This window comes from Phocoena sinus, chromosome 15 (assembly GCF_008692025.1).
Source record: "Phocoena sinus isolate mPhoSin1 chromosome 15, mPhoSin1.pri, whole genome shotgun sequence".
Classification (NCBI taxonomy): Eukaryota; Metazoa; Chordata; class Mammalia; order Artiodactyla; family Phocoenidae; genus Phocoena; species Phocoena sinus.
The window spans coordinates 75,493,118-75,515,023 of record NC_045777.1 but is presented as its reverse complement, the minus strand read 5'-3'; the positions used below and the strand labels follow the sequence as shown (position 1 = coordinate 75,515,023).

The following is a 21,906-nucleotide window of genomic DNA, read 5'->3' as shown; positions in this document are numbered from 1 at the left end:
GCTGTCACTGTCATTGTTCTCTTATGGCTGCAAGTTACCACAGAGTAAACGGGTTTTCTCCAGGGAGCTCACTTATGCCCGTAGAGAAGAGTGTGGACTCCTTAGAGAGAGGTCTGCTTCACCTGACCCTCCAGTCCTCAGAGAGCATCAGCTCAGCCCCCTGTTAGCTTTTCTTCTGGCCTTCTTGGGTCTGTTTGTCCCATATCCTGATGATGCCTTTCTTACAAAGGTGAAGCTAGGCAAGCAGCCTAGGCTCCGGTCCCGGTTCTGCTACCACGAGCTGTGGAGCCTCGCCAGGTCCTGCGCCCTTTCGGAATTTCCAGGCATTTCCGCTGTAAAATGCAGTCAGGCTGCCTGCCCTGCTCGCCTGCAGCCTAGTCTTGAGCGTGGGATGATGTAACACACGTGCAAGTTATTGCGTAGTTCAAGGCGGTAGTCAAATGTGTGATGTTAGCAGACCTGTTGAGACTTGCCTTTTCCCGTGAACGTGCAAAGTAGACCATCTCAAGTCATTGAACTAGGAAAAGCTACATATGGTATTTTAAATTAGTTTTGCTTCCGCTGACAAAAAAATGTTTCGGTTCAACCGTTGATGGTCTGGTCATCTACTACGTTTGTCCACCTAGCTGCTCCCCAAGGAGGCCTCCACTTGCTGGATTGTCTTAAGGTCACAGCAACTTCGAAGTCCCAGCCACCTTCTTCCTTTCTTCTGTTTAGGGGGGAGAAATGTCTGTATTATGCCTGTGTCAAAGTTACAGAGAAAGTGAGTCAACCCAGTAGCTTTGTGTGGGTAGATCAGACCACTCAGAAGGCTCTTGAAACTTTTGCATGCACGCACACACAGACACACGTACATAAACCAATGCATATACATAAAGCAGTCCACAGATGAGTGGTGCTGTCCTCATCCAACCCTGCCTGCTGAGTTCTTCCCTGCTATTTGCAGGCTTCTCTGAAGCCTGACTTTGAAATCCCCTTTCCCTCGCCCTCTACGTGTGTGTTACAGAAGCCTTTTTTTTGTTCAAGTAGTTCTACAGTTTCACTGGATCTGCACACCTTTTGCCCGGGATGGTTTCTTCATATGTTATTGCAGGATTTTAGTTTGTGCTGTCATGGAGGTGCCATGTTTGTTTGTTTACTCATATTTTCTTTCAGACAGTAATATATAATTTATGGTACAGGAGCAAATTTTTAGAAAGGAATGTGTGAACTTAAAACATTTGTCATTTTCCAGCCTGATTGCATATGATTTCACCTAATACCCAACACCTTCAGTAGCATAACTACTACAACCCATCACACTTTGGAAGGAAATTTGTTTCATATTTTATATTGTTTGGTGTCTCTTTTGTTGTAACAAACTAGCCTCCAGGAAACGGGAAGTCCCCAATTGTGAGCATTTCTAATATGAGTGACTACACACTCAGGCCCTTTTGCTGAACAAGAACAAGTAACTTGCTCTAGGTGGGCTCTTTTGAAAGAGTCTTACCCAAGCTAGCTGCTTTCCCCTTTCTGTTGGCTCCTGGCAGCTGGCAGCAGAAGCAGACATGCTTGCTGGAAAAGCAGCTGTCCTTGGCCTTCCTTGCTTCTTGGAACAGAGACCTTAATTCACTAGCTCCCTAACTACAGGGAGAAACAATGATTCTTCATCCCCATGAATCCCGTTCAGCATCCCTCAGAGGCCCACGAGAGAGGTTCTCTGTCCTACAGCCTTGTCCCAGCTGCTAAGACAGCCCCGCCAGCACAGCGCCTGCTCCGGTCACGGTCTGCTCCCAAGGGACAGTGCCTCCTGTCAGCAGGCCCCTTCTTGAGTCCCTGGTGCTGGGAAGATGTGCCTGCAGCCTCCTGCGCCCTTGCCCCCCACCTCTGACACACACACACTTTGAGCCCGGGAGGCGCAGCAGCCCACTGAAACTCTAGTTACAAGTACCAAGTTGCTGGAATGCCCAGGGAAGTGAGAATGAGCGGGCCTCACACAGGGAAGATTTGAAGCAAGCCTCGTGGCTTTTTAATAGCGTGCCAAAGCGGTCTCGGTGGTGGGCCAGCAGGGCCCCCAGTCTATCTTCTGTGAAAGGAGAAGGCCCAGCAGGCCCTGCCTAATGCAGACGGCCCCTCCACTCTGCTGGAGGAGACAGACTCCGAGATGGCAATCAAGGCTGGATTTGCCAACACATTTCCAATGATTAAAATGTAATTAGCACAACTGAGTGCCTCCTCCCCAGCTAATTTTAATACATGCTGTGACAGGCAGGCAACCGGCTGTGCCTTTAGCCCAGCAGCAGATGGAGGCAGAGGCAGCGGGAGAGGAAAACCATTTTGCAATGTGACTATTCGCATCACAAAACCATCAGGGCGCTCAGCTCTTAGAAGGCCCTTGATGGCAGCACATCAAATTGGCGCTGTCATAGCTGACCGTGGCAATGGCAGTCATCCTTCATACTGTCCCAGAAGCACAGCGAGGCAATTTCTAGGCGTAACCCTTTAAGATCTAGAAGGGGAGAGAGAGAGACGTGGAGAGCGCACTTATCGTCGCGCAGTGACAGGCGTGAGCTTTGCAATGTGCGCTGTGAAACCCACGCTCTTGGCAGCTTGCAAACCGTTACTTACATGTTCCTTTTCCAAGACACAGTGGAGTATGGTTCAGAAGCTTTGGAAATAGCTGTTTCTCCAAAAGGGAGACAGGCGTGAGCTGCCTTCTGTGTACTTTCTCCGAGCTGGGAAGGATAAGCTTTGCAGCCTGGGGTGGTGGGCAGGTTGGAGGTTTCCTCTTCTATTCCTTTGATCCCATGGAAACCTTTGAGCCGGGGGCCTCTCCTCACGACCATCTGTTTCTGTCGTATCTTGAAGGGCACATTAGGCAAGCTGCAATGCCCGAAGGACCCTGAGGCCATGCTTTTCCTCTCTCACCTGCTAGCTCAAACACCTGGCCTTCGCCACCACTGTTTAGCCTGTAAAGGAAACGGTCTCCTTGGAGGCTGAAGATCATTTGGTCTTCCTGGGTGTGGATTGTACAGGAGAGGTGCGGGGGGTACTTGTGTTGATTGGGATCTGTCACCCAAACGTGGTGGCACACGACCTTCACGGCAGCACAGTCATCTCCCACCGCAGGACAAAAGGAGCCAGGCTGAATATTAGAGAGGTGATTTGATGATGGTGAAGACGACATTCACCACCATTTATTGGACATTTACTGTGGCCTAGCACTATGTTAAATGCCTAAAATACATTAATTTTTCTCCTTTAACACTCACATAAATCTAAGAGCTACCCGTTATTTTTCCCATTTTATGGATGAGGAGACAAAGCCACAGCAAGGTTGAATAATTTACCCAATTACTTCTGTTAACGTCAGAATCTAAATCCAAACACACATGATGAGCTGGACAGTAAAAGTCCTCACCTAGACATGCTGGACCACAAAAATGCAGGAAAACCCTCTGAACAGAGAAATCCTTGGCTCTGAAAAACAATGACATTATTCTTTGCCATCTAATGACCCCTGGAGACCAGCACCCATCAGGCTCTCAGGGACTCTATCACATGGGTGACATTTTGTACATCTCTCTGTATGTATCTTTTTCTCCTTTAACTAAAAAATAACATCACTAAAGAGATTTTTTTTAATTACCAAGATTTAAACATGAAAATAATGCAAACTCTTTATCACTCAGACATAGACACTGTTAACACTCGGTGCATCTTTTTCCAGTCTTTTTTTCTTTCTACGTGCGTTTAGCAATTTCAAAGTAATATCGTGCATATAATGAAATGCATTTTGCTTCTTCTTTTAAAGTAAATTTATTTTATTATTTTTTTTTGGCCACATTGGGTCTTCCTTGCTGCTCACGGGCTTTCTTTAGTTGCGGCGAGCGGGGGCTACTCTTCGTTGCGGTGCGCAGGCTTCTCATTGTGGTGGCTTTCTTGTTGTGGAGCACGGGCTCTAGGCTCTCGGGCTTCAGTAGTTGTGGCACACGGGCTCAGCAGTTGTGGCTCACGGGCTCTAGAGAGCAGGCTCAGTAATTGTGGTGCACGGGCTTAGTTGCTCCTCAGCGTGTGGGATCTTCCCAGACCAGGGCTCGAACCTGTGTCCCCTGCATTGGCAGGTGGATTCTTAACCACTGCGCCACCAGGGAAGCCCACATTTTGCTTCTTTAATTGCAGTAGTAACAATAAAAGCAGTACTTTTCGTGGATTATGTTCTTACCTCTGCCTTAAGAGACAGATACTATTACCCTATTTTATTCATGAAAAAACAAAATTGAACCTGAGAGAGGATATGTAATTCACCCAAGATCACTTCTAGGATTTTTCTTTTAACTTTTCTATGACCATGATCATTTTTTCCTTTTTAGTAAAATTCCTTAGGAACATTATTTTTATGGGTAAACACTACACAGGTGCATCAGTCTGTTCCTCAATTTGGGGACATTTAGGTTCATGAAGTCTGTGTACTGGATTCATCCAGAGATTTAGAAAAACCCGGGTTCAAATGCTTGGGGCCTCTTTTCACAACTCTCTGACTCTTGGTGAGTTACTTCATGTCTGCAGTCCTAACTCTCTCACTGTAAATTGGAATACTAAACCCCACACCGTGGGGGTGGGGAGGGGTTCAGGAGGAGGTGTAAGGTTAAAAAAGGGAGTATATGTAAGTGTGTCATAGCGTATTTCCTGTCCCTTCCTATGTGCTGACAGTAGCCATGTAAAGAACATATTATCGGGTTGTTTCCTAACTGCATGATGAAATTTGCAGACAAATGCATATATACGTTTTTGTTCCATTTCGAATAGATAGAAAGAGAAAAGTTGAGCTAAACAATATGAAAAACATTAAGGCTCTTTATGCACACTGCAGAATTATTTTGCAGAGAGAAAACTGACATTCCTCCACAAGTGGATGAGTGTCTGCATTACTACAACCTTGCCAAAACTGTGTATCAGCATTTACATTTTTCTTCTAGTTTGGTAGAAGAAAAAGAAATATATCTCTTTTTACTCTGCATTTCTTTGATTACCAGTGAAGTTGAACATTTTTCCCCCATATGTTTATTAGCCATTTATAGTTCCTCTCCCATGAATTGACCTCTCTGCTTTTGAAAGGAAGGATGAGTCTCCAAGGGCTAGCTAGAGAAAAGGTGCTCCAGTGATCATTACCACAGAGCCCTGGGGCCAGGAGTTGCAGGAAAGAGAATTAAGAGCCTCCTGGGACTGCCAGGCGACTATCAAGTACGCTTCTTCCTAAACCAGAGCACAGCTTTCTACACAGCCAGCCCGCAATCAGTATTTGTTCTCTACCATTTCATTTGTTCCGTTAAGAAATAGTTTGGATTTTTGAGAGCGGCTCTTCACATTCCACTCAAGCCAGTGCTTATAATTCTTTCCGGGGAGATGACCAGCATGCCTGTTCAGTTGGGATTTTTGCTCTGAGAGTCCCATCAGTTCACAGTGCATTGCTGTAGATCTTGCCTGAGTCTTTTACGACCCCTGCCATCCAGCCAGGGGCTGTGACTGCTCTGTAACCTTCCTAGATTTAAACCCGGTGCTTGCGTTCTCCTCGTAGGTTACAGAGCAGCAGAGCCCATCCATACTGATGTCTTTCTCTCCTCCTTGGATTTAGAGGGTAAAATAAACCCTCTGCCATAGAAGTGCTTATTGATTACTGAAGTACATAATAAAGCCTAAGAATAAACTAAGACCAAGTAATCGGGCCTGTTCCTGGGAGATGACAGTAAAACCCTGGCCAAGGCAGTCTCTGAGGGCTGCCTTCCACGTTGGAGCTAGGAGTCCCCCCTTTTAATTAGGCGTCCAAATGGTAAGCAGTGAATGATAGAAACCAGACGAAAAGAGTACATACTTAAAGCAATTATACTCCAATAAAGATGTTTAAGAAAAAAAAAAAAAGAGTACGTACTGTATGATTCCATTTATATAAAACTCTAGAAAATACACGAACTAATCTATAGTGACAGAAAGCAGATCAATGGTTGCAAGGAGAGGCATAGGTGGTTCAGGGAGGGAGAGGATGGGGGGATTAACAAAGGAGCACCAAGGAAGCTTTTGAGCGCAGTGGATGTGTTCACTCTCCTAATTGTGGTGATGGTTTCACAGGTGTATACATGTGTGTATCAAATAGTGCATTTTAAATATGGACAGGTTATTCGTGTCAATTATATCTCAATAATGCCACTAAAAACATAGTAAGCAGTACAAAGAGACAATCCTTGGCTCACCTTGTGTTGGAAATTTTCTTTTCCATAAGAAGCTATATTTTAAGGAACATTTAGGAGAACTTGTGAGACTAAATTTTACCTTCACATTTGAATAAACAGGGGTTTCAGAAGACTGAAGGGTACCAATCAAACATGAAATAAAAAGGCATTCCAAAGGCAAGATAGCCCTCTTTCTTCATCCCTTTTCCTTTCTTACATCTGAACCTTAAAGGTGACTTTCTATATAATTATTTGCTAAAACAAAAGAAGCTGAGCCCTTTAGAAAATAGTATTAGTTCCCTTCTCCCCCTACTCCTTCTGCCGTTATATTTCCCCCACCCAGAGGAGAGGTCCTATAATGAAGAAATAAAGACCACTCCAAAATGTTGGCAGTCTAAAAGGGGACAGGCATTTTCAACACAAAGAGATGTTTGTTTTCCTTGCATTTTAACTCTTAATTTTTGACACAGTGGGGAACTCCAGCATGGCTGCCATTTAAAATGTAACAATGCCTTGGTGTTCTGATTGCTTCTGTCACAGGGGTGTTGTGACTGAAGGCCAGGAGACAAAGCAAATGAGGCCAAAGACAGTGCCTGCTGCTGAGGTGCTGGTCCATTTCTCTGCATCTGAATGTGTCTTTTCTCTGGCCCAACGAGGAGTCACTCAGGGAGACTGAAGCTGGAATTTGTACAACCTCTTTTCAGTCCCCTTGATTTTAATCAGAAATACACAATTATTCTTTTCCTCCAAATAGAGAAACTCAATCCCCATTTTAAATTCAATTATTGTAATTGCAGCATTCAGAAAAATAGCACATTCATTTTCTAATAAGAGATTGTGGATACCAAATTACTGCATATAGTATGTCAAAACAGGAAACTTGAGACTGGCAGGCCAGTGGGTGTTTTTATCTTGGCAATTTGTATTTTCTTGCAGACAATTTATAGTAATCCTACCCTTCCTTGTTTATGACATAGAAGACGGGCTTTTCAAGCCACCCTAAAATAAAGACTGTTGTTAGGTACAATTCAGTTTAAAATCCCAGTTATGAAAATAATGAATTCTAAGAGGGGCAAAAGTGAAGTACCTAATAAAGAGAAGAAGAAAAGGAATCAGGATTTGGGTCCTATGGGATGGCAGTCCAACACGTCTTCAGATCTCCTTGAACTACGTTCTAATGTTTGTACATCAGTTTGCCCCAAACCATATTTCTATTCCTTTCACCGTCTTGCATTTTAAAAATAAAACAGAAAATCTGATTGGTGGGAAGTTGATAATGTGGCCGTTATGTTTCAGCAATATGAGAGCACCCTGTTCCCTTTTCCTGTTTAATTCCAGTTGCTTTCGTTGGCTTGAAGTGAGTCGAATGTAAGAAGAAATACTTTAGGATTTTGAGTTTCCTGATTTCCTTAAAAGAATAACCTTAAAATCGGATTTTTACAAGTGTACAGTGTTACTCTTTTAGGATTTACTTTTTTTTTTTTTTTTTTTGCGGTACGCGGGCCTCTCACTGTTGTGGCCTCTCCCGTCGCGGAGCACAGGCTCCGGACGCGCAGGCTCAGCGGCCATGGCTCACGGTCACGCGGGATCCTCCCGGACCGGGGCACGAACCCGCGTCCCCTGCATCGGCAGGCGGACTCTCAACCCCTGCGCCACCAGGGAAGCCCTAGGATTTACTTTTAACCTCAAAATTATGTTCATGTTTTTCTCATAGACACTCTCAGACACCCACCATCTCCAAACACCTTAACATCCATTCCATCAACTACTGTTTATTTATTGATCTCCTTCATTAGACACTTCTTGTGACACTTCCCCTGAGATTTTTTTTTTTTTTTTTTTTTTTTTTTTTTTTGCGGTACGCGGGCCTCTCACTGTTGTGGCCTCTCCCGTTGCGGAGCAACAGGCTCTGGACGCGCAGAATCAGCGGCCATGGCTCATGGGCACAGCCGCTCCGCGGCACGTGGGATCTTCCCGGACCGGGGCACAAACCCGCGTCCCCTGTATCGGCAGGCGGACTCTCAACCACTGCGCCACCAGGGAAGCCCTCCCTGAGATGTTTGGCTCCTGTAGTTTATGAATTCATTCTTTCACACACATTTATTGAGCACCTACTAGGTGCCAGGTTTAGGAAGAGCAAGATGCAGGCAAACTCTGAGATATGTTTGGGGAAACTGACATAGTGTTGGAGGTACTGGAAACCAGCAGCTAAAATAATGGCCAGAGAAGTCCATACATATGGAAGAGAGAACAGACATGTCCACGTGTCCCAGAGAGGTAGACCTCCTCTGCTGAACTGCTGAGTGCCTACTAAGTGACAAGCACTTCAGTTATATTCTCTCAACTAATCTCCATTTTTGTAGTTACCAGAGTTAATGTTTTCAGAAGTGTGATCTCTTCCCAGGGTTACTCGGTTGGCTCATTTTGTTAGCTCCATCCTTAAATAGGCCTTGCATATAAATAAGTCTGTGCAGAGGGCTATCCAAGTAGCTCCTAATTCTGATTGGTCAGGATCTCTGGACAAATTCCAAAATGGCTGGCTTCCTAGTTGGACCAATAGTGCCTCTTGATGTTTTTGATGTTTATTCTGTGTATCTGTCCATTTATTTACTTTTCCAGTTTGAATTTCAATGAACATCTTAATAATGTCAAAGCCCATAAGACATAGTTTGCACTATGCATAACCTACAAGTTTAGATTCAAAATCTTAGATCTATGCATTTTACTTTAGTCCCTATACACAGAGTTACTGACTACCGTTTGACTGAAGAATAAGTCCAAACTATATTAACCTCCCAAACTGTGCATCAAGAACCGACAGGAATGCTTAGAAAATTGAATTCTAAAGGGTCTTTCCTTGTTGGTACTTTATCCATGAAATAAAGCCATTCATTCCAGTTGTTCTCTTCTTTGAGCGGGAATGATAGTTTCTGCTTTTGTTTGTTTGGGTTATTGTTTCTGTTTTTGTGTAGCATAGTATCAAGTCTTCAAACGCCTCCCAAGCAGAAATCCTTCCAGAATATGATTTCCCCTCTGGCAATAAAATGATGGAAAAATCCAACCCAACGTTTAAATGACTATTAAGTTACCTCATTTCTGTGTGTGATATAACATATCTTTCAGGAAGGAGTTGGAAAAAACTATTAGAATTTCTCTCTGGCTACTTTCACATGCTTGAACTTACTTAATTCTCAAAAAAATCCTCTGGAGTATGCATCATCCACCTTTACAGGTTGAAAAAAAAAGGTAGGCTCCAAGCTGTAAGTACCTTTTCTAAGACTGCATGACTCCTAAATTGAGGGCTCAGAATCTGAACTGAGGTCAGCGTGAGATTTAATAAGCACGTGCTGTGTGCGGGTTCTGTGCTAGGTCCTGCGCTTAAGGGAGAGCCATCTCAGGGAGAGTGGAAACATGGCTGATGGGCTGCATTCACTGTTGCTTACGTCATCGAAACGTCTTTAGTTTCAGCTTGCCTCTACTTACCCTCCGCCAAGCCATCAGTCAGGAAGATACTTGCTGGGAACATGAACTTTGGAGGACAGAACTGGGTTCCTGTACTACCTCTGCCCTTGGAAGCCTTCACTTCTCATCTTGAAAATGGAGGGGTCATCATACTTCCCTTCCAGGGCTGTTGTTGGGACATCCTTTTTTAATGACTGATAGCTGTGGGTTGGCATTTTTAGGGGAAAATGCTTTGAGATAGTGCCTAGTGAGAATCCCTCCCCAGAAAGAGCTATGCTGCAGAGATAGGAACCAGGCTTTTCCGGAATCGGCAGCTCAGAGCTGCTCTGCTGTTGTGGCTCCGCCTCTTTTTCCCTTTTTTTAAATTTTTTTGCCAGAGGTGGACGTTGTCCATTTGACAGGGAATTGAATCGTGTAGGCACCGCTTAGCATGGAAAGCAGGAGTTTACATTCAGTGCCTCACAACCTTAGGGGCTTGAAGGAAGAATGGTTTGCAGCAGCTTCATTACCTAGGGAAAAAGAACTTGGAGTTACAAGCACTTTAAGAAAGATGCTTTTACTTTGCGTTTTGGAGAAAATAGAACAATTACCTACTGAAGGTGCAGTGGATGAAAAAACACCTCTGTTCCTACCACCCTGATCATCTAATCTGTTCAGATTTATTCTGCCTTCCTGAAGGTGATTCAAGCCAGGCTGTCCTTGCAGAGTGGCTGCACCAGTCCTTTCCCTGGCTGGGACACATGGTGATCGCCTGAGGCTCCCAGTGAAAGACAGACATTTCCTACTGCTGATAGGAGCTTCCTCTGAGGGCGGGAGCTCCACAGGAAGTATCTGATATGTGGAATGCGTTGAAGGAGGGAGGGAGGGAGTCCATAAATCATCAAATCGTTGTTGAGCATCTTTTAGGATCCTTAAAACTGCACTAAGCCCTGTGATGATTCCTAGGACACCAGGCTACTCTCTGAGGAACTCACCGTCTGCCAGGGAACAAGACATATATGTGAAATCAGTGGAGGATTATATTCTATCTAAACTAGAGGCAGTTAGATTTCCAGCACCTGACACACATACTCTTTTTTTTTAAATAAATTTATTTATTCATTCATTTATTTTTGGCTGCGTTGGGTCTTCGTTGCTGCGCACGGACTTTCTCTAGTTGCAGCGAGTGGGGCTACCCTTCGTTTTGGTGCACGGGGCTTCTCATTGCTGTGGCTTCTCTTGCTGTGGAGCACAGGCTCTAGGTGCGTGGGCTTCAGTAGTTGTGGCAGGCGGGCTCAGTAGTTGTGGCTCGCAAGCTCTAAAGCTCAGTCTCAGTAGTTGTGGTGCATGGACTTAGGTGCTCTGCGGCATGTGGGATCTTCCCAGACCGGGGCTCAAACCCCTGTGCCCTGCATTGGCAAGCAGATTCTTAACCACTACGCCACCAGGGAAGTCCCAACACACATACTCTTAAAAACATTTTTTTTTAATTAAAACCTCACTCTTTGTTGAATAATGAATGAACAAATGATCTCTAACACCTCTTGAGCTCTTCCTATGTGTCAGGCACTGTTCTAGTCCCTTGTATGTGTACTACCTATATATTTATTATATATATTATTACTATATGTTTATGAATGCAGTGAATGCCCTCAACAACTTCATGAGGTTGATGCTGTCAATAGCCGCATTTGGTAGCTAATGAAACCGAGGCACGGAAAGGCAGCTTGTTTGTCCAAAGTCCTACAGACAAATCACAGGTGGTAGAGGCAGGATTTGAACCTAGGCCAATTGGCTCCACAGTCACAGATGAAGGAGAGTAAGGTGGCCTTTTCAAGAGCTTGTTGGCATTTTGGTTCAGACGAAGAGCAGCCAGGCTTTGTTATTAGCTCATCTGGCTCTGGCTTCCCTAAGACTTAAGCACCCTCCCCCTTTCTAGAATTCAGACCAGTGCCGGCCAACCCTGTGTGGTCCCACCCCACCGTTCCCCTGGCCCCGCCAGGCCTCTCCTTTGTCGTTTCTCTTACCGAGCACATTTCTAAATGAGGAAGGTTGCTCTGCTTTAAGGACGTACAAATGGCTTGCCCTCACCTGTCAAGCACGATCCTTGTATTTTACCAGACCCATTATGAACGCAATCTTTCTGTCGAAAATTTGCATACCTCCTTTCTTGAAAAGTAATGACAGCAATTTCTTTCCCTCCGCTCACTTTCTGAGTGTCTCATTTAACGGCACCTGTGAAACCGACAGGCGCAGAGATGAGAAGTGAAAGAGAGCAGTTGATTAAATCATCATCAAGTCGGGCCTCAGAAAGTCAATTCTGCTTGCCGTCTGCAATGATATCCTTTTATCTTAAAGTAATGAGCTATGGCACTTTTGCATCGGGTAATGCGATAAGTTCTATTAGCATGTTCCATTTGCCTCACAAGCAAGGGCAAGTCATTTTAGCTAGCTCATATCACTGCAATCAAAGCAATTGGCTTCCCAGGCAGAGAAGAAAGGGAAAAGGCTCAGGATGATTTCTATGGATCACAACACAGTGGAAAAAATAGACTCTTGTATTATTTTAACCCATAACATGCTTTTCCTTTTTCCTCATCAGCAAATTTGGGTTTTATTAGCTCACACAGGACTCTGAAGAGAACCAAGCTTTAGTTGAAGCAAACCTAGGGGGCTCAGGCCCCACCCAAAGGAACCAGCAACTATGATCTAGAAAGGGAAAATCGCAGCATTACAGGGGGTCACAAATAGAATCCTGCCAAAGAAGATAACAGAGAAGGTCCCCCTGGTAATAACACTGTGGTCTCATAATCAACTCTTCCTTCACACCATCTGCAAAGTCATTTGTAATAGGTCCCCAGGCAGGTATGGATTAATGCTATTGATGACTTAGAATCAGTAAATCAATGACAGAGAGGCAAAGGATCCGTTGCTTAAGCCTAAAAGAGATGGTTTACAAATCACTGGGCCCTACACTGTCCGTTTTACCTTTGGATAAGAAACTCATTTTTCTCATCTTGGCAATCACTGAGGCTTGTGAGCTCTGGGTTTTAAGTACATTTCATCTTTGGGGTTTATGTATGTTTATACCTGGCAAAATGTGACTTCCTTTCTTCTAAGGAAAAAAAAAAGTGCTGAACACTTCAGAAGTTTGCGAAATATCCATTTCTTCCCCTATTTCCAGAAACCCCACAGTATTTTAATGAGCTAAGTGGAAATTTACAGCATATAAATTGTTTTTTTTTTTACTCTACCTGGATTTCCAGGTGACAAAAAGGAAAAAATGATTGAAAATTAATTTGTGAGCTGGAGTACTTCAGGCTGGACGACTGGATTTCTGGCAGGATGTGCGCGCTTCTAATCAGTGCTCAGAATGAGCCTGGCACACAGTAGTCACTTTAAAATTATTTACTGAGAGAAAATGTGTGATCATTTGAGAGACCCTGGAGGGAAAGTGAGTTTTCTCTTAGCCCCCTCAGATCACAATGGCTGTTTGAACTCTGGCCAGTTCAAGCTGAGAACTTGAAAAGATGCCAGATTCTGAGGAGTCCCCATATAGGAATGATAAGGTTACCAGCACAAAATTCCAGAAGCTTCTGAAAGTTCTCCATTTTACCTCCCGAACAGCTGAAGACTGACCTTAATAATATATAGACCTTATATTATTTTCAAATGTGCTCATTTTGCGACTGTCAGAAGTTTTGTTCTTATCTTTTAAACTATTGTTGGGAACACACATCTTTTGATTAGGCTTTCTTTTCATTTTTTTTAAAGAGATTTTTGATGTGGACCATTTTTAAAGTCTTTATTGAATTTGTTAACAGTATTGCTTCTGTTTTATGTTTTGTATTTTTGGCCACGAGGCATGTGGGATCTTAGCTCCCCGACCAGGGATCGAACCCGCACCCCCTGCGTTGGAAGGCGAAGTCTTAACCACTGGACCGCTAGGGAAGTCCCCTACTTTCATTTTTTTTTGAGCTATTTTATTTGATCAGACGTAGTTATTGTGGAAATACAGGGGAAGAGGAACCAATGACATCATTTTACAGTGAGAAAACCCAAACCATTTTCAGAGTTAAAATATTCTTTTTATTTCTAGGGCCCCAATAGCTTTAAATTTCACTTACAGTCCAAAGCCAGTATGAGAACAACGTAAACAATGTGAGGGACTTCTCTGGTGGCGCAGTGGTTAAGAATCTGCCTGCCAACGCAGGGGACACAGGTTCGAGCCCTGGTCTGGGAAGAGCCCACATGCCGTGGAGCAACTAAGCCTGTGCACCACAACTACTGAGCCTGCGCTCTAGAGCCCGCGAGTCACAACTACTGAAGCCTGCTCGCCTAGAGCCCGTGCTCCACAACAAGAGAAGCCCACACACTGCAACGAAGAGTAGCCCCCGCTCACTGCAACTAGAGAAAGCCCTTGTGCAGCAATTAAGACCCAATGCAGCCAAAAATAAAAAATAAATTAATTTTTAAAAAACAATGTGAAAGGAGGGCTTTGCGGAGTGATAAAAGACAGACAGCATCAGAGTTGCCATATGTGGTACAAAATACTGCCCGGTTTTTGCATGTACAAGGAACTCGGCAGATGGGAAGATGGTGGTGTACATGTTTTTAGTCACCATGCTGCTACCTCACTTCTTTAAATAAGAAAGTAAGTGTCATGTTTTCTGCAGGTGGCTTCTTCTGAAATTGCTTTTAGGTGAGGGATGTCTTTACCATCTTAGGGAAACCGCCTGCCCCAAAGGGGAATCGATTCATTTTGTCACTGGCAAAGTGAAATTGTACTTGATGTTAGGTGCTATAGTTTACAAGTTGGGGTTCTCCCTCATTTTCCTCTCATTTCCTTTAGGCAGAAAGAAGAATAAAATAACTTTGTGCAGCCGTGGTGTTCAGCCCTGACATCTTTGGTGGCAATGATAAATGGATTTGAGATACGAAATAACTGTTCCAGCAAGGTCCATTGAGCAGAATAGAGAGCAGTGCCCTCCTCAATGTCATTGTGTGTGATATATTCGATGATTGCCACTTTCTGCTTAAGAATGCATTCCATCACAAGGTCCCTGGAATTCCATCTCGTTCCCTCATTCTGAGTGAGGCAGAGAGGTGTCGCAGACCTTAGCTTATTTCTATATGTATCAGAGTCTTAAAACACAGATGTTGAGATTCCCAAATGGAAATGAGAAATGTTTGCTTTTGAAGAAGTACAATAAAATCCTAATTATGTCTTGTCTGGGCCTTTTAATGGAAGATATTTTCTTCTGGGCCCCAACTCCTTTGGTTCTGCAGATAACTTTAGGTCTGCGCATTGTGTTCAAACATACATCCCGTTGTATTACGCAGTCAGTGTTTGCTGTGCCTTCTTTCTTTGGAGTTACTTGTCTTTTAAATCATAGTTAGCTTATGCTGCATGAAATCAGGAATTCTTAAGATGAGTGAGAGGGATCTATCGATATGATTGAGCATCTGCTGTATCTCAAGGCCTGGAGAAAGATGAACAAGGCACTGCCCTTTACCTACACAGAGCGCACGCTGTAGCAGGGAAGACTGTTGTGGCCAACAGTGAAAATACAGTTTTGTAAGGGATGGAGACAGAAGCGGTTAATTCTAAGAAGAGTACTGGAATTCTAAGAATTCCTCTTTATTTTTTGGCTGCATTGGGTCTTCGTTGCTACGTGCAGGCTTTCTCTAGTTGGGGCGAGCTGGGGCTACTCTTCGTTGCAATGCGCGGGCCTCTCATTGCGGTTGCCTCTCTCGTTGCGGAGCACAGGCTCTAGGCACACGGGCTTCAGTAGTTGTGTCTCACGGGCTCTAGAGTGCAGGCTCAGTAGTGGTGGCACATGGGCTTAGTTGCTCCTCAGCATGTGGGATCTTCATGCACCAGGGTTCGAACCCGTGTCCCCTGCATTGACAGGTGGATTCCCAACCACTGCGCCACCGGGGAAGCCCTCTAAGAATTCTTAAATTCTAGGAAGAGTATTGGAAGATTCAGAGGAAACTCTGTTTTTAAAGGTAAATTACAAGTTTTTAGGTAGAAACTTGGAAGAATAGAATTCCAGGCAGAGGGCATTGTTAAGTGCAAAGATGGAAGGGCCAGAGGGTGTGACCGAGTGTGCTGGGGTGTGACTGGAGCAAGGGATGTGTTAGGGTGATACCACTCAAAGAGTGGATGCAGACCAAGGCCAGTCTGTGAGCTGTTTGTAACTAATCCACTGTGAGGTTAGTATAGCACTTGAGAGTAAGCATTTGGGAACTTTTATAGCAATTCAGTAGAATAATTTTGTATCTCTTAAATCTAACAGTAACATATTTTTACGTGTCTTTGCATTTTCACTTTTCTAGCAATTTATTTTTTATTATATCTTACAAAGTATTGGTCTAAAACGTATTGGAAATTAGAACAAAAACAAATGGTCCTTCTCCAAAGAAAGCCCGAGAAGCCCTGTGTTGGAGGAGCAGTGGGGAGTGGGAGAGTTGGAAACAGCGTGAAGAGTTTTCATTGCCTTCTCGGCCATGGGAAGTGTCATGATCAAATTGGAATTTAGGAAATCCACTCCTGTCAGTAAGGACTTGGATTAGAAATGAAAGAGACTGTAGGCCCTGGAAAGCAGTCATTAGCCTCTTGTAATGATAAAATAAAAGCCTGAACTAAAGCAGCGGCCATGGCCATGAAGATGGAGAGGATTTAGAAAGTTGAATCAGTAATGTGGGGTGAGAGAGAAAGATAGGTCTGCTCAAGAACGGAATCAAGGAGGCTGACAAGACTCTTCACTCGGGCAGTTGAGTGATTGCATGGTGACGTCATTACCAGGAACAGCACGGGAGGGGGCAGGTGTGGGGTGAGTAGAAGATGGTGCGTCGGGATTTAGATGGATACTTGAGCCTGAGGTGTTTATAGGGCTTCAGGAAGTGGGTATAGCAAACAAAAACATCTGTTAGTGCTGGCTAACATTAATTGTCTACACTTACTCTGTACTACGTCTAAGTTGTTTACATGTATTAACTCACTTTATTCTCATCTCCTTAGGAGGGAAATGCCGTTATTACCCACACTTTACAGATAAGTAAACTGAAACTCAGAGAGTTTAAATAACTTGCTCAAAGTCACATAGCTGGCAAATGGTAGGCATAGAGATTTTTTTTAGTCCCAACATATACATGGTAGCTGGAACCAAGGGAATCTTTAAGGACTCCCGTGGAAATCATATAGAAACGATAGACCTGCAAATGCAACTCTAGGGAAACAATGACATTAAAGAATATGCAGAAAAGGAAGGGCTGTGAGCAGATACTAGGAAAGCGCAATACTGGCGAATGTGTACAAGGGGAAAATTCCAGCGTGTTCAATGGACACATTCCAAATTTCCAGCACTAGGGAATTTGTTTTCTAGATTACTTACAATCCATTACAGTGCAGCCTTTTCAAAAACGTGATGCTACTGGCAAGTATTACTCATTCAACTAAAATATTTGACATATTAGGTAAAAACAAAGCAGGTTACCAAATACTAGGACTTTATTTTCATTTCTTAACATTTGTGAGTGAAGGATGTAGAGAATGGAGGAAAGACAGGAATGAATTATACAAATGTGTTAACAGTGTTTATTTGTAGAGGGTAGGCTGATGGGTGATTTTTTAAAAATCTATTTAATACGTACGTATTAATTTTCAAAAGGAGAAGATATTGGGGAGGGGGTTGGTTGGTTATTTGCACAGTTTAAGAGGTGAGGCTTGTCTGGGAAAGGAAGAAGGTACCTCCAAAGGTTTGGTTCTAATTTGGGAAACTAGAGGGAAGAGGAGGTGGAGAGGAAGTTGAGTGTGATGGGTTGGAATGACCGGAGGTACTCAGGTCAGGAGCTGGTCTCTTTCTGATTCTGCATTCGAGGCATGTGGCTTGGATTTCATGCCTCCTCTTTCCCTCTCTTGTCTTTGGTGGGTTGGGGGTCATGTCTTTGTGTGAAGGCTGAGTGATCGAGAATTCCTCCCTGTCCGGCTTTTAAAATGGAGGAAAATATTTTCAGCTGTTCACAAAGGGCTTTGAAATCTAGTCCTGGAGAGTACTCTGTCATGTCAAGCTGGTCGTTAGCGTGCAACCCGTTTGCTAATAAACCAGTACAGGACCCCGATGTCAAAATGCTTAAAATGGTCAGGTCAGCTGGGACCCCGTTTCTGCATTTGACATGCCTTTTCCATTTCCGGGCCTCATGCAGAACATAAACCTGACTCAGGAGGTGGCTGTATGAGAGCTCTCATGAATTGGAGTGGGTATCTAGGGAGTGAGGAGCAGACACTTCTTCTTTTAACCTTTCAAGACCAAGAATCATTTGGCCAGAAATCCACAACGTATTGAACTTGGGGTGTGAAAGCCGTACAGTGTATTAAATGTGAATTTGAGGCCATGAATTTTACCCACACCGACTCTATAAAACAGCCTCCCTTTTTCATAAAGCAGGCCAGCGAAGCAGAAAGGCTCCTTAGGACTGTGGCTCGCTTTCCGTCTGGGCTTGTCAACAAACCCCCTTTATGAGTGGAATAGACCTCTCGTATGTGTCGAGCTTCTGGCTTTTGCAGAGCGTGTTAGGAGCCAGGCTAGGCAAACGTTGGGCGCTGTTTGCTGAGTGCCTTTATTGCCTTTGCATAATTTATGAGCTGGAGGGGTTGACCATCATTCGTCTCTGCCAGGGGCTGGCACTCGAGGCTCCAGAGAGCGGAGCTGTAAATTGGATGGTGCGTTCCTGCTGAGCTCACGGCAAAGTCCTCGGGTCAGTATGGGAATTTAATACCAGAAATGGAACTGTTTTCTCAGCGCACCATGTGGGCCCCAGTGCAGCACAGACTGTTTTGGCAGACTCTGTGACTGGCCTTGTCGAGGGGCTGTCACTCACCCGGCATGTTGTGTGGGGAGCCTGAGCATTTTTAATCGGCTTGGCATCCGTGCTGCTTCCATAATGGATACCAGTAGGTCTCAGTTCTTCACCATATGCTTAACTCTGGAGACAAGGTGCTTCTGGGTATATCAGTAATTACTTGATGCAGAATTAAGTGGACCTTGAAATTAGAACTGGACTGTTGGAAAGCAGGAAGCTTGACACTTTGATAGAAATAACCATTCCCAGGGACATGCTGCTGTTAGGGTGGGGGGAGGGGCGTGGACAGTGGTGATTCTTTGCCCCTGCTGTCCTCCCCACTCCTTCTATCCCCTGCACACCAGTCCTTGGGGGTGCGGGCAAATCCTCTGCCTCGGCCTTCAGCTGCCATTGAGTACCTCACGAGGCGGGCTGTGAACATCTGGGGAAATGAGCCTGCCTGGCAAAATCCTCTTTTCTCTTGCACACCCCTCCTGATTCATGCTTTGTCACTCTCGAAAATGTGCCGGAACTTAGGAACCTCAAGTTGATTCAAGGCAATGGAGAAACTACACAGTCAGGAGGACGGCTGCTCTTCATCCGTCTGCTGTTGGAGGCCTTCAAGGTCTTCATCTCACCCATTTTCTTTCTCAGCTGGCCTGACTTATTGTAACAGAGCAATCGCTCACCAGGCAGAAGAAAGTAAGTTAAGACGATCTGAGGTTGGGAGCCTGGTTGAAGACAATGCAGTGGTTAAAGCACTGTCACCAAACCTCTGATAAACCCGTGGTATTGAGGAACCAGTGGGAAGAGCAGAAAATATTACAGCTCTCCAGGCCATGAGGTTGCTGTGTGAGTTCCTGATGCTGATTGTACAGACAGCTTAGGCTGGAAAGAAGTAGCCCCCAAATTGAATCTTAATACAGCAAGATGTCCATTTGGATGGAGGTTTTGTTACTTTGCACTGAAAACACCCTAATGGTGGTTTAAACAATAAGGTGACTTATTGTCGTCTGAACGAAAAAGTCGGGAGGCAGGCTGCTCTGAGGTTGGTTCACGTGTCTCACTTGTGCCAGATTTTTCTTCCCTTGTTCTGTACTTCAGCCTTTGGCTTCATTTTTGCAAGATGGCTGCCACAGATCTGGACATCACGTCCTCATGCAGTGGTGTTCAGAGGAAAGAGGCAGTGCTTCCTGCTTTTCTCCTTTTTTTTGAGGAGAAAGGGGTTTTCCAGAACCTTCAGCAGACATTTCCTCAAGTCCCAAAAGTGGGTCTTACGGCCACCCTTAGCTGCAAGGAAAGCTGGGAAAGAGAGAATATCTGGCTTTTTCAATCTTGAAATGTCAGGACAAGGTACAGACTAGGGAGAAGGGGGTTGTGAATGGCTGTGGGTGTGCAGCCAGCAGTGGCTGCCGTATAGCACATTTATTTCCTGTCTCTGTTCATAGCTACATCAGCTCCCTTGTCCAGGTGGCCACACTAAAAAACCTTGGCATCGCCGTAAACTCGTCCCTCCTACTTGCTTCCCACATCCATGTATTATCAAGCCCTGTTGGTTCTCCCCTCAGAACTGCTCTGCCATCTGTTCTGCCCTTTCTCAAGCCATGCACCATGCTGGTCTAGACACTGTAAGGGTTGCCAACCCGGCCTCCCCGTGACCTGGGCCTTTCCCCACGGCACACCATCTCTCCTCCACCCCACGGAAGATTCATCCTCACGGAGTAGCTATATCTCTGATCACGTCACACTGGGTACCTTGACTGTGAAACTGAAAGCTGCTCAGGGACCAGTCCTGTGTCTTGACTGAATGTCTGAGCAGCTTGTGGCGCTAATCAAGGGCTGCTGCGTGAACGAATGGATGTATTTACATGCTGAGTGTTTACTCTGACAGAACACACCCGCTTTTTAAAAATCAAATACTGGAAACAGTCGGTGTGAAAAGTGGTTTGGGGGCTATCTGCCCGGAGCCTTGAATGCCACTTGAAGGAGTTTAAACTTCATCCTCAAGAGGAAGTGTCCTGTGATGGTGAAGGGGGCAAGCTGCAGGCTCACATTTGGTTTGAGTTCAAGTTTAGTTTTACGATGGCTGCATACTCTCGTAACTCCCGCAAGTTACGTCATCTCTCTGTGCTTTAGTTGTCTCACTTCTGAAGTGGGGATGGTAAGACTCACTTTATAGGATCTGTGGAAGACTACATAAAATAATTGAGGTAAAATGCTTAGCATGGTATATAGCACATAGTAAGCACTCACAAATATTAGTTATTATCACAGAACTTGCTTCTCTGTTAAAATCATTTACGTCTCAGTCTATTAAACTCGATTAACTAATATTAAGTCTGTCAATTCCATGAGAGCAGAATCTTTGATTCCATTTTCATTATAGCCTGTCATAAGGCTTAAGCTTTCAACACATATTGTTGGAGAAATTAGTTTGTCATCTTAATGACAATCTCACCCAACATCATTATTTTCTTTGAAAAATAAGGAAATAAGCTTAGCTGGGTGGACATACTTGGCCCAAAGATACAAAACTAGGAAGAGTAGAGAGAGGACCTTAAAAAAGAAAAAAAAATCAAACATTAGATAACAAAACACTCTTGGTTTTTAATAAAATTTGTGTTCTTTTTTTTTCCTTTCCTTCTAATGAGGAACCCAAAGCTTTGAGTTAACTATCATTCCCTGGTCTTCTGAAACCGAGGTCAACAGTTGGAATTTGGAATCTGTTAGATACGGTGTGAGTCTCCTGCCCTAAAACTTTTTTTTTCTTTTTTGCCCATATCATTGATTTGTTACCCTGACCTCTTGTTCTTGACATGTTTTTAATAGAGAATATTCCCTCTTTTCTCTGGGCGATCACAAGTGGTGAGCCTTGCTGAACGTGTTCTGTTTCTTTCAAAGCCCAGATGAGAGAATGAAGTGCCCAAAGGTTTACCTCTTTTCCTCTAGAAAAGCACCAGGAGAGAGAGAGAGCGCTCCATTCACATTAGCTGAAGGTAGAACATCTCCATTAAGAAATTGATTTCGCTCTGAATCCCATTGAATAATCTTGATTTGCCTTAATCTCATGGCCCGGTTGGCTCCGCCGTGCAGCAGGGGGTGCTCACTGGTGTGACCAGCTGACCACAGAACGAGCCACGGAGCACCGGCATCAGATGAATTCAACAGAACAGCTTCTCGGCATTTTGCTTCTGTTTCTATTTACAGCACTTGAGCTGAAGAAACTTTTTAGCTCAGACAACGTTCCCTACTTCCTTTACTTGTCTTGCTTTTTTTTTTTTTTTCTGTAGCAATAGCAAAAACATACTCGATTTTTGCACTAATGCTTCTTCTCTTGTCTTCCTTTTCAGTGTGACAGCGATAGTGACCAGGAAGAGAAGGTAAGCCCCCCTTCATCCCCCCACTGTGGGCA

At 44.3% G+C, this 21,906-nt stretch overlaps 1 protein-coding gene across 1 annotated transcript in view; it reads left to right on the top strand.

Annotated features, from left to right (window-relative positions):
• Positions 1-21,906, top strand: part of AUTS2 (activator of transcription and developmental regulator AUTS2) — a 1,126,353-nt gene that overhangs the window by 782,863 nt on the left and 321,584 nt on the right. Inside the window, exon 5 of the mRNA XM_032604458.1 lies at positions 21,845-21,874. Coding sequence (XP_032460349.1) covers positions 21,845-21,874 — 30 coding nt within the window. The remainder of the gene's footprint in view (positions 1-21,844; positions 21,875-21,906) is intronic.